Below are 17,245 nucleotides of genomic sequence, written 5' to 3'. Positions count from 1 at the left end.
AGTGAGAAACCATTTCCAGTCTTAGACCGGCAGCTGCCTGCTCTGGCCTCTGCTTGCTTCCAGAGGAGCCGACACTAGTGTTTGACAGAGCGCCGTGCACCTGAATTTACCTTGGGACCACTGGGCCATTTCTCCAATCAGTCCCAGACAGTGCCCTCCCTCCCTGAGCTGCCACCCCAGCTACCATCAGCCTCCTCGCAAACCATGAAGGTATTTTTTCCTCCATCAAGTTGAGAGAAAGTCCATAGTGATTGCCTGTTGAGCAGGTAGGGCTGTAAGAATCAGGGAGGTCACATGGCTTCCTCAAGGTCACCTGGTCAGGCCACAGTTAGATGCATGGTCCGACGGCCTCCTAGGGTGATGCCATCATGGGGGTCTGCTGGGGCTGCTCGGGGTGAGGTGGACCTTGCCCTGGGTGTTTATCTCTAGAGGACAGGAGGCTGGCTGCTCCCGGGCCAGTGGGCAGTAAAGCCCCCCACCCTGGGGCCCAGTCTCACTTCCAGCTGATTACAGGCTGTGGCAGGGTCTATAACCTCTCCAATTAGCCGGGGGCCAGACCCGAGGCCTCTCTGATAACCCCAGCTCCAGTGGCAGCCGCCATGGGGCCAGCTTATCTGGCCTCTCTTATCCTCCCCCTTCCCCCACATACTCAAAGAGTTGCCCTAGCTGTGAGCAGATGAATAACCAGATTGTCCTGCAAGCTCAGCCCTACACCCACCACTTTCCCTGACTGAAGGAGGCCACAGCTGTTTTGCACCCCCTGGAGGGAAAGGGCTGAGCCAGGGAGGACTCCTGGCTCTAAGCTGCCAGCCGGTCCCCTGTGTGGTTGGAGAGCGCTCCTGGCTGTCCATCTTTGCCCCATCCACGTGCCCTAGGGTGGGTTCAGAGGGCCTGACCCTTCCTTGAGCTCCTTCCGTGGCCAGTGTGCACAGGCAATCTGGTGGCACGCCCCTCCCTCCCTCCCTGTCCCCTTTTGACGGAAACACTGCTCTGGCTGGGGTGGGGGGTATGCCAGGCACATCAGTGTCTCCAGTTGGGCTGGAACGGGAAAAGCTGCTGTTCCTCCCGCAGCCCCGACTGGGCCCAGGCCTCCTTCCGTTCCCAGCATGCCTCACTCTGGCATGTGATTCCTCACCCCGCAGGTTCCCAGGCAGGAGGGACTGGCTTCAGCCACCCTATGCAGGGCCATCTACTCAGCCTTCAGAGCCGAGTGTGATTCAGGTCCCCCTTCTGCTAGCATGCCCAACTGGTCGGGTGGAGGGCACTGAAGATTTAATCTCTCCGCAGGCGCCAGGGTTGGATGGGGTGCGTGCGAAGAGGGCGGGGGCCCTGGAGCTCCCCCGCTCTGGCTGGATGGCTGGATGGGAATGCCTGCTTGTTTGTGAACTCTTCTGTGGCTGTTACATTAAACTTCACCCCAAACCACACCTGGATCAGTGGGTTTCCTTCAATCCTCCCAGGCCTCTCTGGGGTCTCAGGGAAGGCGGGACTGGGGCTACCCCTTTTCACTCCCCTGGCTCCTGTCTCCTTCCTGCCATTCACTTTAGGTCCAGAATTGGGAGGTGGGAGGGGAACCACATCAGGAGCTTGTCATCCAAGGTTCCAGCCAGGTTTCCTGGGAGACCCACCTTCACCTGACCACCCGTCACCTTCTGAGTCTGAGGAGAGGTAATGACAGGGAGCCTGTCCCAAAGACGAGGCCAGAGTCTTCATCAGGCTCTCCTTCCCACAGCAGCCCAGAAGCACATGCCAAGGACCTGACCAGCCCTGATGGCCACAGCCAGGGAGGGTCCGGGCCTGGGCTGCTCCCAGAACTCAATGGCTCTGGTAACAGGCAAGAAGGTCAGAGAATGGATTTAAGTCAGACCCTGCCCCAGTTCAAGAGTAAACATCCTCATTCTCCTTCCTCCCCCCTCCCAGACTCCCCCTCAGCTGCACGTGTGGAGCAGGGACACACGGTCAGGCCCACAGGACTCTGCTCAGCGCTTGGAGAGGACCCTGACCCCAGCAACTCAGGGATGGACACCAACTGCAGCGTGATTTATTGAACAAGACGTGCACTTTTTGACAGGGCCTCAGTAACCAGGGTTTCCTTCACTGAACAGTACAGGACCAGGGTAAAAGGGCTTACAGACAAGAAAGACAAATCCTTTCCATGAGCCAAAGGGGAAAGAAAAGAGGAAGGGGGGTTTCTTCTTCCTTCCTCCTTCCCTAATACGCTGGGCCTCAGTTCAACGCCAGAAGGAGGTTGGCCAAGGGAAGCTGGGCAGCGTGTGCCAAAGCCAGGAGTGAGCTGGGGCTGTCGCTCAGGGCCAAAGTGCCCGCCGGACCACCCACCCTCGCCCCACCCAGGCCCCCGAAGGGTTTGGTTAGAACAAAAGCGGGTCCAATGCAGGACATCATGTGCAGACGGAGGAGGGGGCGGAGCTTCTGCAGAGTCTCTCTCAGCCACGGCCCCGTTGATGGGGGCAGAGGGCACGGTGAGCCAAGGTGCTTTGGAGAAGGGTCTCTTCTCAATCCGGGGGGGGGGGCGGCTGTTGTCACGAAGCTTGGGGAAGGTGGTTGGTAAAAGACGAGCAGAGTCCGAAGGGCAGGACCAGAGCGGGGACTTCTCCCCTCCCCCCAGCAGGTGAGTGGGCCAGCCAGTCAGAAGCAGGTTGCTGGTACCTACGGGAAGCTGGTAGGGAAGAGGCTGAGGGGCTGACTCTCATTGGTGGGCAGTGGGGATCGGTAGCCATCAAAGTTTCTCGGGATGCTGCCGCTGGTGGAACCTGAGCTGTTACTCAGAGTCTCGATGCTTCCCTCTCGCTGTAGTTCTGCAAGACAGAAGAGCGGGCCAGGCCCGGTCAGAGTGCCGTCTTGGGGAGGCGGGGGTAGCCCTGGGCCGGGCTGCCTGCCTTGAGGCACCAATCTGGGTCCATTTACATCCTTCTGCGGGGGGGAAGGACGGGCCGGGTGGCAGCTCGGGGCACAGGGAGGCTCCCCCTGAGGAGGGCGAAGCCCCCTTGGCTGGCGGGCTCCAGTTACTCCCTCATTGTGGGAGCCCCTTTAGCCAGAAGTACGGCCGCCCTGATGATTTGTCAGGACCACACTGCCATACATGGGGCATGTGCTCAGCCAGCATGCTCCCCCAACTCCATGAGAGGCTCCTATCCTGGAGCTACAAGTCTGGCAGGAGGGGAGAAGCCAGGACATGGGAAGGACCGACGCTTCCCTACCTGATCTGTCTCCCTCCCCTCCCCTGCCAGGGAGCTTCAACCCTGGCTTAGCCACTCGCTCACTCATTCTCACCCACACAGTCTGCCTGCTGGCCAGGCCCCGGTCCATCTGCGGCACCTCCTGGAAAGTGACCTGTTTCCCTTCAGGAGGGAATGCCAGGTTTGAGAGGGGCCTACGTGCCTGGAGTGCCTCCTTTCTCCCTTCCTCTGGGCTCCCAAGTGTCCTGGAGGCCCCCCAGAATTTCTATGCTCGGAGTCAACCTGGGAAGCAGGCAGGGAGGCTCCCATCTCCTCCTCTGCCCCTTCCCTGGCGTCAACACAGCCACGCTACCATCTTGGGTATGGCACCTGGCTCCCTCTCGTTCAACTCTGGGCAGCTTACCCAACTGCCCACCATCTCTTGATCCAAGACAAGTACTGGGGTAGGTGGGCTGGGGATAGACTTCCTGGCGTGCCGAATGCAAGGAAGAGAGAATTACTTCTTGGCTTTTTGAAAGTGGCCAGTTCCTATACCCTCTCCCTCACAGTGGGCTCTGAGATGTGGGCACACACATCCCTGGGCAAACTCTGGGCCCCAAGCCGAGATGTGGTACCCGCAACCTCTCCTTCCCCAAGGTACACCTGCCCGGGACTGAGGGGGTCTTGCGTGTCCACCCCAGGAGCCCAGGACCTCAAAGCAGTCATCTGAAACGGCAAGGTGTGCTCGAATGTTACACTTGTCTGGTCTCTTTTATCTCCAGCCTGCACCTGCTCCCTGGCTCCCTGCCACCGTACACACGCAGCACAGCTGGCTTTGGTTAGGGAATGGGTCATGGCCTTTGCTCCTGGGCCGGCCATCACCAGTCGGCCAGGAAATAACCACCGACCCCCCCCCTGCGGGTGACCCCCAAAGCATCGTGGTGACCCAGCAGAGGCAGCCACAGAACGGGCTGGGGGAGTCTGTGCTGCCCTCCTTCAGAGCAGGCTCCTGGTCCTGTGTGAGGCGTGAGGGGCCCTCAGGCTGGAAGGGTGTGTGTGCCTGGACACCAGAACCCCTCAGCAGATGGGGGCTGTGGACACAAGCTACAGGCTTGGTGATGGCCCCTGATCTCCAAGAGACACTGGCTGCCCCGTTGGGCCCAACCCTGAGATAAGTCGAGAGTTATCTAGATGTGGATCGCCCTCTAGCCTCACCCTCATCTGGGAGTCCAGGCCATTGTGCCGAGAGAGGGACGGGACAGGAAAGCAAAGAACAGGCCCCGGGATTTCTGTATGGAAGCGTCGGGCCGAGGAGTCTGTGGGAGATCTCTGATTCCAGAGGCCCTGGCCCTGGTGCAGGCTGTCCCAGCACTAGGGGGCGCTGGCAGCAGGGCCAGGAGGGCAGGAGACGGGAGCAGTGGCCGCAGCAAGAGGAGCAGGGGCTTCCTGAGCCAAGGGAGAAAGCCCCACGTGGAGGAGCAGAAAAGGCCACCGGCATGGGGAAGGCCGGCACCTCTCCAGAGCTGGAAGCCATGCCTGACGTTCTGGAGGCCCAGCGCCGGCACATCCCCACTAGCGAGGAAGCCGAGGGGCCGGAAGCCCAGGACCGAGCGTGGCACCCCCTCTGCCCCTCAGCACAGGCCCGCAGGGACCCCACCCCGCGAGTCTGGGCGGACGCCTGTCATCCCATCCTGTGACAGTGCAGGGACGGTTGCCAAAGGGACTTACAAGATGAGTTTGCTGCTCTCAGGGGCCAGGTAGAGCCTGAGCTGTCCTGCTCGTGTTTTCTCTTTACCAGTGAGGCCTGGGACGTGAGGGAAGTGGTCCCATCTCCCAGGGCGACCGAGCTCTGGTGAATTTATGTCCCGGACGTCTCCCCGGGCCTCCTCCCTCCTCTCCATGCCCACGGCCACTGCCGGGTTAGGCCTGTGCTTCCTGCCTGGATAAGTTCCAAAGTTCCCTACTGGTCTCCTGCCCTCCAGACCCCCCTCTCCAAGCCACCGCATCCCAAAGCTGGGGTGTTCTGTCTGTAGCACAAACCTCATCTTGCTTTTCCTCTGCTTAAAAATCTTCATCGACTCCTAAGCGTCCTCAGGATAAGGTCTAAACCCCTCAGCTCTATCGAACTGCCTTCCATGACTGACCCGCCCCCCGCAAGACCTCACTAACCTCTCCTGTTATTGCATTTGAGGAACCAGTAATGAGCTTGGGCAGTCTGGGGGCCTCTCCAGGCTGCCTTAGGCCTCTGGGCCGGTGCTCATCCAACTTCCTCTGACGGAAAAGCTCTTCCCAGGCTCCCTAGGCCCCTAGGGCGCCTACTCATCTTCAAAGCTAAGGGCAAGCAGGAGCCTGTGCTGTTGCCCTGGCAGAGCCGGCCAGGCCCCACTCCTGCCCTGGGCCCTCTAGCACACTGTGCACCGCCTGCTCACACGCGTGTCTCCATCCAGGTGGAGGGTCTCTCGGGGGCCAGTTCTGTGCTTTCTCTCTGTATTCCCTAGTGCCAACCGCAGGGCCTAGAAAACAGCTGGTGCTCAAAAAACATTTCTCGAATGAATGAGTGAACGATGTGGTAAGGAGATGTGGCGCTTTTCCTGCGCATGACTACCAGTACAAGAAGCAGGGGCCCGGCTGGGCCTGGGCACTTTCCTACATGCCTCTGTCAAGTCCCTCTCTTCTTCTCGCTGAGACAGGATGAGCGTGTGCAGAAGCGGATGTGGACGTGTTCGAGGGGTGCACACACGGTTGCCCCTCAGGCCACCCAGCCGCCCAGCCCTCAGAGCAAGCGGCAAACGGAAGTGTGTGGCCTTACCTTCCTCCATCCTGAACACATGCTTTGTGACTGTTGTTGCTCATGGACGCTGGGCTGTTGGCATTGTTTTTTTTTCCCTTGTGAAAAGAAGAGCATTGAGGAACCTTTTGGGAAAAGACCCGGACAATGATGGAGAAGTACACTGATCTCTGCAAGCAGGAGGAGAGGGTATCGGGAGGTGTGGGGAAGTCACACTGGGAGGAGGGTAAGCTTGCAGCAGAATTCTGTAGTGACATGCATGTGTAGGGGCCTGGGGACCAGTCTTGGGGTCCCAGAGATGGAAGTGTCGTGACACAGCCGAGACCCCCTTTGGTGAGGGTGACGGGTGGTGGGGGAGAGGGAAGGAGCCTCTGGCCCATGCAGTGCCGGCTGCGCCCCATGCACGTGGGATGCCAGGAGAGGAAGAGGAGACAGACAAAGGCTGAGTTTTTGGGGACGCCTCCGGATGTTCTGACTCAGTGGCCCAGTTTCTGGCTGCCACCCTCCTCCCCCAATCCCCAGACCCCTGGGTCTGAACAGCTCTCCTGCAGCTGAGGTGGACCTGTGGGGAAAGCCCACCAGAAACCTGCCAGGGCTGCAGGAGAGAGAGCTGGGGGCTCTGTGGTGGGGGACTAAGCAAGCATCCCTGGAAGCCTCCCCACTCAGCAGAAGTAGGTGGATTCTGGCCGGTGGGAAAAAGCTAGCTCTAAAGGAGGCTGCTCTCCAGGCCTCAGAGCGAGGTAGGGGATGAAGAGTAGCTCCTAGACAATGGACTGGACTCGGACAGAAAATCCTATTATGACCTCACATTCTCCAGCGCCTTCGTGCTCCTGGGAGGTGGGTGCTGGTCTCCCCACCTTGCAGGCAGCAAAACCAAGGAAGAGCAGGAAGCCATTGGCTCTGGGTACACAACCCCCCACGAGAGAGAACTGGGCCGCTGCAGGCCCCAGGACGGTGATGTGACGACTCCAGAAACCGCTAAGACTGGCGCCAGTGCTCCCCACTGGCTGTGTCCACCCATTCCCTGCTGGCTCTTTTTGGAAAATGGGCCTGCTGCCCCTCTATGCCCTGGGCCAGGATGGGTAAGCCACAGCGGGTAGGGGGGCAGTGGAATGAGCAACAAGCAAAAAGGAGGTGCCTTGGCTCTCATGAAGTAAGTAAAGGACCGAGAAAGCTCAGCCCTCGTGCTGCCCTCACTCTCTATGGAGCCTGGCAAATTTCAAAGGTGTCAGAGGCGGGCAAAGAGGTGGCTGGCCTTGTTAGGGAGAAGCGAGCCTGGTTCCCTGGGCGTGTATGCCAATGGAGACCCAGGGAGCATGTGAGGAGGCAGGAGCTTAGCTGCCCCATCTTGGGCTGGGCCACGCAGGATGAGGGAGCCTGTCTTCCGTCCTTCACTCCACCATCACCCCAGCCCCTCATCTCCCAGCAGGACACTGACGCCCCTTTGCAAAGGCAGGAGCAGCAGCCTGGCTCCTGCGAGCCGTGGGTGGGTGCCGATGAGCAGGGCAGGGCTCCACCCAGGGAGAGGCAGAGGATGAGGCAGGAAGGGGACCTTACACGGCACAGGAGATGGCACGGGGGGCAGGGCATGAGGAAGCCCCTCTCTCTGGTCCTCCCCGCTGGACTGCTGGTCCCCAAGGCTGCTTCACCCTGGAGGTTCTTCTCCCTGGGACAGTCCTGTCCCCTGGGTACAGACCCTTCACTCCCTGGAGGCCGTGCAATGGCTGGTAAGACTGGGTGCAGGTCTCTCTTCACAGGAGCAGCCACTTTACTGAGCGCTATGCTCTTGGTTCCCTGATCCCTGGGGAGGGGGTGAAACGCTGAGGACACAGGGTCTATGTGAGCTTTGGGAGGAGCTGGGGGAGCCCAGGAGGGCAGGAGACCCCAGGGGGAAGGTCAGGAGTGAAGTCCTACTTTGGGCTTGACCTTCTCCAGGCCTCCTCCAGGCCGGGTGGCAGTGAGGGTGGCTGGCCAGAGACCCCGAGGGAAGCCCCTTTGGCTTCTGGTGGGTGAGGGCCCTGTGGAGAGCCCGTCTCGGGACTCGGCTGAGGAAGGTCTGTTTCCGGGACCTGATGGGGTCAGTGAGGGCAGTTCTGTGTGTGTGTTTGGGCGGAGGGTCCCTGGGACCCCTGGGGTTCAGTCCCCAGGCCTCCCTGGCACTACCCTTGCCACAAAAGGAGTAGCATTTACTGCCGGGCCCCTCTGGTGTGCTAGAGGCTCCAGCCGGCCCAGCTCTGCACACTCAGCCTCGATGCTGCTCATTAAAGGGATGAGCAGAGCACTTCTACTGGGCCCTGGCTGCAGCCACACACCCCCGTCCCAAGCCAACTGCCCAGGCGGCCTGCGGGGAGCAGGATTAGGCCTTGGGGTGGAGTCTTAGGTGGTACCCACCGCCCACTTCCAGCAGAGAGGAGGGAGAATGCCCCCCACCCTTACCCCTCAGCCTCAAGGGCCTGAGGAGTGGGGGGGGGGCAATGTCGGCCCAGGCTGGGGAGGCAGATGAGGGCAGTGGTTAAGAGCACAGGCCCTGGGCCCTGCTACCTGGGAGATCTGGGGCAAGTTACTCAACCTCTGTGCCTCAGTCTCCTGCGCAGGAGGGTAACAGTGTCTCTTTCATAGTGTGGTCGTAGAATTAAATTAAACAATGCATGTAGAGCGCGTCATGAAGTGCTTAAAGCTTCCCGTCAGCAAATGTGAGTTACTCTCATTGCTGCAATTGTATTAGCGCCTGTGATTATCCACAGGACCTCGGGGTCCCTCTCCATCTTCCCTCCCCAGCAGGTGTCTCTGCCATCCAGGCCCCACCGGTTCGCGCTCCCCCTTCTCCACTGGATCTTGGGAAAGAGTCTTTCTTTTTAATCAAGAAATGGCCTGAAGAGGAAGATGGCAGATATGTGTTTACAGCTTTTCATCTCCCTCCTTGCCTCTTTGAAAATACCTTCTTCCGAGCTGGAAAATAAATTTCCAACCCTGTTGACGTGCATTGATTTTTCCCTCCTGCGTCCACCTCCCAGTTCTTCCCCATCAGCAGGGCCTGTGGTTAAGGTCCGTGTCTGGGTTGGGCTCAGTGGTACCCCAGGGGAGTGGGTGGCCCCAGAGCACGGAACTGTCAGCCAAACTGCCCCATCTTGCCCAGTGCCTGGCTCAGAGGTCTGCAAACAGAAATGGCTTCCATCCCCTTCTGCCGTGAGGGTTCTTGGCTGGGGGGTTGAGGTCAGGGAGTGGGGTGGGGGGAAGGAGGTCCTCTGAGCAGGAGATTAGCGATTTTTAGCATCTTCCCTGAAAGGGATATACAGAGAGGAGACCAGGGGACCACAGGACTGCTTCAAGCTCAGCAAGTGGATCTCAACGGGGTCTGCCCCAAGCAATGGACTTTGTCAGCAAGGGGCCTGCCAGCAAGGGCCTGGGACCAGCTATGCAAGCTGGGGCTCGGAGAGAGAGGCGCTGAGGAGGTGGGGGGCTTGGCTGCATCCTGCGGGTTCAGGAGGTTCGTCAGCTTCCTGGTGCTGGAACCCGAAGAGGTGATCCGGAGGCCAACTAGGGGGTGGACACGGCTAGGGGCTGCTTGTCTTACAGCAGCCCTGGGCCTGGAAACTACTGCTGTCTCTTCCAGAGAACAGGAGTGGCTCACAGAGGTGGGGGTCTCTTCAGGGAGACAGAGATGGAGTTGCCCGAGATGGCTTCTGGAAACCCTGACAGCTCTGTCACAGACCACACTCTGGGTTGGAGCCAGCCTCAGCCCCAGGGCACTTTTTAGGAGGTTAAAAGGGCAGCAGTTAAAGGAGGCAGCCTGTAGGGAGGCCTTGATTTTCCTCCCACCCTGACACACTGAACTGAGGCTGCATGGCCCCCCTGCACCTTCCCTTTTCCTGTCCTCTCAGCCCTGCCGTATCCCACCCTCAGGCACCCTCCCCAGGCTCCAGAGCCCGCAGAGAGGCCAACAGACCAGGGATCCTCTTCTTCCACCAACACCAGGTCTTGGAAGGATGGGGGCTGGGGGGTAGGGCTGAGAAGGTATCACCTTTCTCCTCCAGCAGGGGTTTTTATTCCCCTCCCGGGCACACTTGTGGAAGGAAGGAGGGCAGTTTCTCGAAGCTGAGGGGTTGAGGATGAAAAGGGCCTTCGGAGTTCAGATAATGGGAATCCTGGTCTGGGTGACGGAATGAGCGAGTGGAGAAGATAGCTAACAATGGCCTGGGTATCTCCAGGGCTTCACACCTGTGTCTGAGCACAGAGCCCTGGCCCACTGATTCCACCCGACTTCTGGTCATCTCACTGCACACTCAGCCTGGGGTCCCTGAGAGCTTGTGCCAACGGCCCGAGTCCTGCAGCCGGTGGGCAGGTACACGCCTTCCCTCCTGGCAGGAGTCTCTTCCAACCCACAGGGCTCCCACAAACACGCTTTCTTATCTCCTTGCCCAGCTCTTGTTCCTGACCCCGCAGGTACCGAGACCCAGAACGTCACAGGATGAGGCCAAGGCTACGTGGCCTGCCTTGCCCCTCGCCAAGCCCTCCCCCGCTGCCAGCTCCAAACATGAAGGGCAAATATCTGCTGCTCGTGGCTCAGGCACCTGGAAGTGTGTCCCTTGGCCACTGGGGCCACGCACAGCTGCCTAATTACCTCAGGGTTTTGGGGGGAGACCTGAGGCCTCAAGGAGACCTCAGACCCTTCTGGGCATCCACTGGCCCCTCCCTGGAAGGTGAAAGTCACGATCAATACCTGGAAAGGATGGTTGAGGAAACTGGCAAGTGGAGAGCCCTCTCTGTGCCTTAGGCCCCACCCAGAAAAACTGGGGAAAAGGCACATCACCTTTCTTCCCTCCAACAGGAAAGGTCCTCAGGCCTCTGGAAACCCTATTCGTGACAGCAGGCCAGTCTGGCATTAATACATGAGACAGGGGCACAGAGGTAGGCTAGGTCCAGGATGCGCGCGCGCGCGCGCGTGCCTGCGTGCGTGCGTGCGTGCGTGTGTGTGTGTGTGTTGGGGGTGGAGAAGGGAGCAGAGCATCTGAGTTCCAGGCAGAGCAGCTCACAACCCAGCCCCGGATCCCTTCCAGGCTTAGGTGGTATTGGCCAGAGGGTAGGCTGGCCTGTCTGGGGCTGGAGCCTTCCCCCGGGTCCCTCCTACAACAGCCATGATAGGGCACCAGCCCCAGCCAGGGAAAGACCAGGAAGGCTGCCACAAGCTGCTCCCAGGCGACCCATGTGACCCAAGCCCTCTCAAGTCTTGGCTTAAGGAGAAGAGAGCAGGATCACCCACCCAGGTCACCTCGACCAGCACCCCATGTGTGGGGACCCTCTCGGTGTCACTACATCTGTCTAACTTTAAATCTTGACCCAGGCAGAGTATGTCCTGTCACAGCATATTATACTTGGGGATGGCAAAGGCTGAGCTGACCTGGCTCACGGGTCCCTGGTTTTGAGTTATGTGATAAATCTGGCTGAAACCATGCTTGAGATCAGCCAGATGTAGGAGCAGCCTTGAGCTGAACCTCCCTGTGGGTGTCGAGGAGGACTCGCTCTAGCCCCAGTCCTGCCGCCAACGTGCTGAATGGCCTGGGCAGGTTGCTTCACTTCTCATCTGCATCACCATCTGTCAGGCAGGAGGGGAGGGGCTGCTCTGCAGACCTCACGGGGCGTGTGAGGCTCTAAACAGAAGAGGATGTGAAGGTGCTTCAAGAAGCAGGATACGCCCGGAGCGCGTGGGAGAGACCACTCTCACTGCAGTGGGGTCCTGGGTAGAAAGCTGGGGTTGCCATCTCTGATGCTTCAGCAGGCTGAGGCCCTTGGAGAAGCGGTCCTCACCCAGGAGGGCCCAAAATGCCCCCTCTAGCTCCAGGCCAGCAGCATAACATGGGGGACAGAGCTGCGGCAGATGCCATCTGAGGTAGATGCAGGGGGGCAGCGTGGCGGTAGAGGACGCCCAGCCAGGTGCTGGACGGGCCTCCTTTGTGTGCGTCTGCATATGGGGCCCCGCGACCATGCCCACTCAGCATGGCTCTGGGGAGGACACAGAGCTTGGAAGCTGTCCCAGGGAACCAGGTGTCCGGCAGCCAGCCTCGACTTTCCTGCCTCCTGAAGTCCAGCCTTGAAGCTCGGAATACCCCACCGAGCTCCCGGGCGGGGTCTTCCCGAGCCGCCCTCTGGGGCTGTGAGACAGCGCGGGGGCCCATGGACCACAGGAGAGATGCTGCTCCTTGAACACGGCTGGCCTGATGGGCTCAAGCCACATCCGGTTCTCATTCAAATGTCCAAATGTAATTAAATTCTCTCCGATGCAGCGGAAGAGTTTGGTAAGATGTGGCTTTCCCCCTTCCATCAAGGTTAAGAAATCACCATCATCTCTCATTCCATGGCTGACCCAGTCTGCTCCCTGCCACTGATCTGTCCCGTTCTGTACAGTTAAGGCCTGTGCTCTGATCTGTTTTCTAGAGCTGATGGGGCGGGGGCCCATGCCGCACCCTCTCCCCCACCATCCCACTTACCCACCTGAGAGGACGGCCAGCTGAGGCCCAAGCAGCAGGCTCACTTTGACTGAACAAGTCAGTGCACTGTGGGCTGGGCAGGGGCGGGGAGGTGAGCGGCCCTGGGGACACGGCTGCCGAACCCAGGCTCGCCTCGGGGATGCACCAGTGTCCTCCTTCCACTGCCTGGATGTGCCTTGTCACACCCTGCTGAGGGATCCCCTCTCTGTAGTTTCTCACAACAGGATGCACTCGAGAGCCTCTGGCCTGGTCCCAGAGCCCTCTATGGGAAATGGAGCCTCTCACAGTCCGGGCAGGGTGAGGCAGCCTGCCTGCCCCTACGCACGGAGAAGAGGAGGGAGGCGTGAAGGAAGCAGAGGAATGGAGAAGGCCTGGGAGCCGTCTCCGGGAATCCCTGGGACCTCCACGTCTCACAGGATTGCTGGTCATTTCTGGCCTGTCAGGGCTCCGAACGGGTTAACGGGCAGCACGGTCCAAGGTGCCAGCCTCGGTGAGACGGAGGGTGGCCCATGCCACTCAATAGAAAGGAGGCGCACTCACCCGAGGCTTCGGTGCCTCTCCCCAGCCTCCCGTTCAGGACTTCCCTGAATTCAAGCAGAACACCCCCTAGACAGGCTGCCTTTTCCCGCTTCCCTTCCCAACTGAGCATCTCCAGTTTACGGCTTATTTTTACTTAGGGATTTATGACTTTCATGGTAATGGGTTCCATTCTACTTCCTCTATGTCTATTTTTCTAATCTTTGTGGTATAGACTTTACGAGACTTTCTTAATAAGTCGGGGTAGTAGTCTTTTTGAAACAAACTGTCCTGCAAGTTAATGACTTAGAGTGGGTGTGGATGCTCCCCAGAGACAAATGGGGGCTGGGGAGGGGATAACCAGGGTGGGGGTAGATAAGACTCTTCTAGATTGAATACAGGTCCCTTTAAGGCTCTCGGTCAGCTCCTGGATCAGAATCCCCCAGGCTGCTCACCAACATCCCCATCAGATCTAGGACCACTTTTAGGCACACGCGGCACTTCCACACCAAAGAGTGCTCACCCTGGAGATGGGCACAGCTCACAGCAATCCCAACACTGCTGACCTGCCTCTAAATAGGAAACATTTTGTATATTTGTTTCCAAATGGTAAACTTTAGTTTAGTAATGGATTTAATTTAATTGCTTGGTGGCATTACTGCCAAGGCCATAGGGCTGGTGCCTTCGTATCAGTGAAGGTTTTAAGGAAATGAACCTAGTTCTTAGTTCAGTTGTCCTAGGCCAAGCTTAGCTAGGACAGTGGTGATGGGGTCAAGGTCTCTGTTGCCTCTGTTAGGGTCCCCAGCCTATGATCTTGACCCCGTAGTCACGAGTTTCGATTAATTGCTGCGGTGCCGCCCGTCCAGATGAAAAAGCTGGGCGGATACACAAAGGCGGATGCTGCCTTTGTGCTCTGTCCACAGACTGGCTGCTGGTGCCGGGCCTCTATTCATTATTCAATTCAGCTCGCTCAGACGAGCCTTTCCATTTGCTCCTCCAGGAGAAATAACAAATCTAGAAATGCAATTCCACTTTGCTGTATTACAATATTGATTTGCCCGTCGAGTGGGAGTGCATTTGTTCTGTCAGCCCCCCTGTGGGCAGGAAGGGGTTAACCAAATGTTTATCACAAGGCTGGCTTCAGAGTTGAAAGTAATGTGATCAGTAATGAATTTTGTGTTACATTAGGTTGTATAAATGGACAGACAAGCGCAGACAACAAGTGGCCAGGAGTCGGGGCTAATCTAATGATGTAAAAATAGAGACAGCACCAATTATACTAGGGGCCAGCTCCAGGCTCCTGCAGGGACTGCAAATGAATAGGTACAAATCAAATTACTCACTAATAGACGCACTACAAGAGGGGCAGTCAATGGTAAATGCATTAGAGCCTAGTGACCTCTCTGCTCTGCACAGCAGAATCCGAAAATTTGACTTCCATCTTAAAAGTGGGGGGCAGGGAGTGAGGTTCTCAAAGAAACTCTTGTTGGGGGAAGCACGGCAGCTACTCCCCACCCCAAACCAGTCCGTCGCCAGAAGGTACCTCCTGTCTGAGCCGACCTCTTGCCCTCACTCCAATGCCTCCTGAAGCCTGAGCACCGGGGCAGGGGCGGGGGGCCTCTTGAGGGACCAAAAGAGCAGTGGATGAAGCCCTGCACGTAGGCAAAGACAGGAAGTTACATACCAACACACTTCACAGCCATGTGCCTCTCAGGGGTGATGGTTTTTGCTGCTATGTCAAGAGCTGTGTCCGTATTGAAAATAAAATATTTCTTTAAAGAGGATCACAACATGGACCTTTCAGAGAGCAGCGGTGCCAAGATCAAAGGGAGTAGATACGAAAATCTGGTTTGACCACTGAGCGCTTTGCGGGGAGTGCTAGTGGTCTGTTCCGAGGCACAGCACAGGCAGGGTTTTTGTTTTTTTTTTTACATCTTTATTGGAGTATAATTGCTCCACAATGGTGTGCTAGTTTCTCCTTTATAACAAAGTGAATCAGCTATACATATACATACGCCCCCACATCTCTTCCCTCTTGCATCTCTCTCGCTCCCACCCTCCCTATCCCACCCCTCTAGGTGGTCGCAAAGCACCCAGCTGATCTCCCTGTGCTATGCGGCTGCTTCCCACTAGCTATCTATTTTATGTTTGGTAGTGTATATATGTCCATGCCAGTCAGGCAGGGTTTTATCTATTTCTTGCCAGCCTGAACTCGTCTGTCCTTCCCTCTGTTCCTTCTCCCAGTCCTGCCTTCGCCCTTACAAGGGAATGGGAGCAGAGAAGGATGTGGAGTTACCACTGGCACCGCAGCCCCTCAGGTTTTCTTCCTCCCTCTCGGGTTCTATGAATGTGGAAACCAGGCCTTAAGTTCCAAGCTGCTTGGCAGTGCTGCTGGGCTGCTCAGAGAAGGCTCATGGAGACGTGCTTAAACGCATGAACCATATGCTTAGATTCAGCTCCCAGTGGCTTGGGGAGGGATAAAGTATGAAACCAAAGGACCCAGGCCCATGCCCGGATGGAAGCGGGGGCGGGGGGGGGGGTCTGGTAGGCTCGGCCCACCTGCTCCTCCCCACAACCCACCCCTAAGGCCAACACCAGTCACATACATCAAAGTGGAGATGGCAAGCTGGTCCTGGCCAACTGGAGATGATGGGAACCGGCCAGAAAAATGAGCCCCCTGGCCCCAACCTGGCGGGGGTGGGGCGGGCAGGCACAGAAGGGAAAAAATCATCCTGAACAAATGAAGCAACTGGATGTCAATTCTCCCCAAACTCAATTAAGCACACAGAGGGGTGCGACTGCAAGCTATCGGGCTACACTAAATAAAACATATGTGGGGGGAATCGGCGCAGGTCTAGGAAGCCTGGTGCCGGGAGATTCTACCAGGACATTTAAGAATGCTTTCTGTGGTGGGCCTGCAGGTCCCTGGGGGCAGGGGTGGGGTTCAAAGAGAAGTGGGCAGGAAGCAATCACCAAATGTCAGAGGTTAGACAGCTGACTCTGGGGTGGGTGCTCGGAAACGCCTCCCTCTGTAAATTCAATCTGATGGGCACGGCTTGGCTTCCTTCGTCCAGGACTCTTTTGCTTCAAGAGCCCAGGCTCTGGACTCCTAAAGGGTCAGAGGGCCACTTCCAACTTTCATTTTCTGTGTGTCTGTTTGTCTTTCCTCTGTCGCCAGCCATCCCGCCTGGGGTGGGGGCAGATGGTGGTCGACACCTCAGGCCACCTTCCGGGGCAGTAGAGGGGCAGAGGCAGGGGCAGAAGGGAAAGCTGGGTATTTAACCATCCATGACTGTGTTCAACTTTGTTCAGATCTCACACCTCGCAGAAAGGTCAATGGTTAAAGGTGAATTCTCTGGCAGAAGAGGAGGAACGGAGAGAAATCCTCCCGTTTGTTAACCATTTACCCATGTTCATGTCTTCAGAGAAGGCCCCTTATCTGGGGGTCCAACGGCCCTTCTCCACCCCTTGTCCAAGCCTGTCCGTTTTCCACAGGAATTCCTGCCCATGTGGGGCAACACCTGGAACGGGGACTCTGAAGATTCACTGATGAGGTCACATGGGCACTTCCTCCTTGTCGACAGGAATCAGTGTGCTTTGGTTAAAGAATTCAAAGAAGACTTTGGGCAACTGAGAAATGTGCAGAGGAGCTTCTCAGCCCTAAACTGCCATTGCAGCTCTGCCTTTGCCTGGGGCTTCCAGCGGCCTTAGGGGAAAAGGAGAGAGGGATGGAGGAGGCAGAAACTAACTATCTAGAACTGGCCAGAAACTGACAAGTGTGTCTTTTAAACACAATTCTTCTTTCCATTGCTCCGACTGGCTTTCATTTACCTCTCAGGAGCCACGAAAACCCATCCAGTCATTCAGCAAACATTAACTGGGGCTCAGCTTGGCTCCTGTCCCAGTGCTAGATGCTGGGCAGGGAAAGGCTGGTGGTTAGAGGTAACAAAGAGGAATCGGACTCAGTCCGAGGAACCGGAGTTGGGCTAAGACACACAGTATGGCTGACGGAGGGGCTGAAGAGACCACCAGAGTTGAGCCTTGCCCCAGTGGGATGGAGAAGGGAATCCGCCATTGCTAGTTAGTGGAAATGGCAACATGTACTACCTGCCCAGGGCCAAGTGTCAAGTGAGTAGGCGATGCAGAAATTCAGAGAAAGCTTCAGACAACGTGAGATTTGAGCTTGGTCTAAAAAGGTGACCGGGCAGTGGGTGAGGGCAGCAGGCCCTTGAACAGAGCCAGGTCAGCAGTGCCATGTGCTGGGGGTGATGGGTGAGGGT

The 17,245-nt window shown here is 57.6% G+C and overlaps 1 protein-coding gene across 3 annotated transcripts in view; it reads right to left on the bottom strand.

Annotated features, from left to right (window-relative positions):
- Positions 1 to 1,933: 1,933 nt before the first annotated feature.
- Positions 1,934 to 17,245, bottom strand: part of BCAS3 (BCAS3 microtubule associated cell migration factor) — a 572,645-nt gene continuing 557,333 nt past the window's right edge. For all 3 annotated transcript variants that reach the window (XM_082679094.1, XM_082679096.1, XM_082679095.1), the window contains one exon: positions 1,934 to 2,816. In XM_082679094.1, coding sequence (XP_082535220.1) covers positions 2,668 to 2,816 — 149 coding nt within the window. In that variant the 3' untranslated portion in view covers positions 1,934 to 2,667. The remainder of the gene's footprint in view (positions 2,817 to 17,245) is intronic.

This window comes from Grampus griseus, assembly GCF_964374135.1.
Source record: "Grampus griseus genome assembly, chromosome: 20".
NCBI lineage: Eukaryota > Metazoa > Chordata > Mammalia > Artiodactyla > Delphinidae > Grampus > Grampus griseus.
The sequence above is the reverse complement of the archived record's forward strand: the minus strand, read 5'-3'. Positions and strand labels throughout refer to the sequence as shown.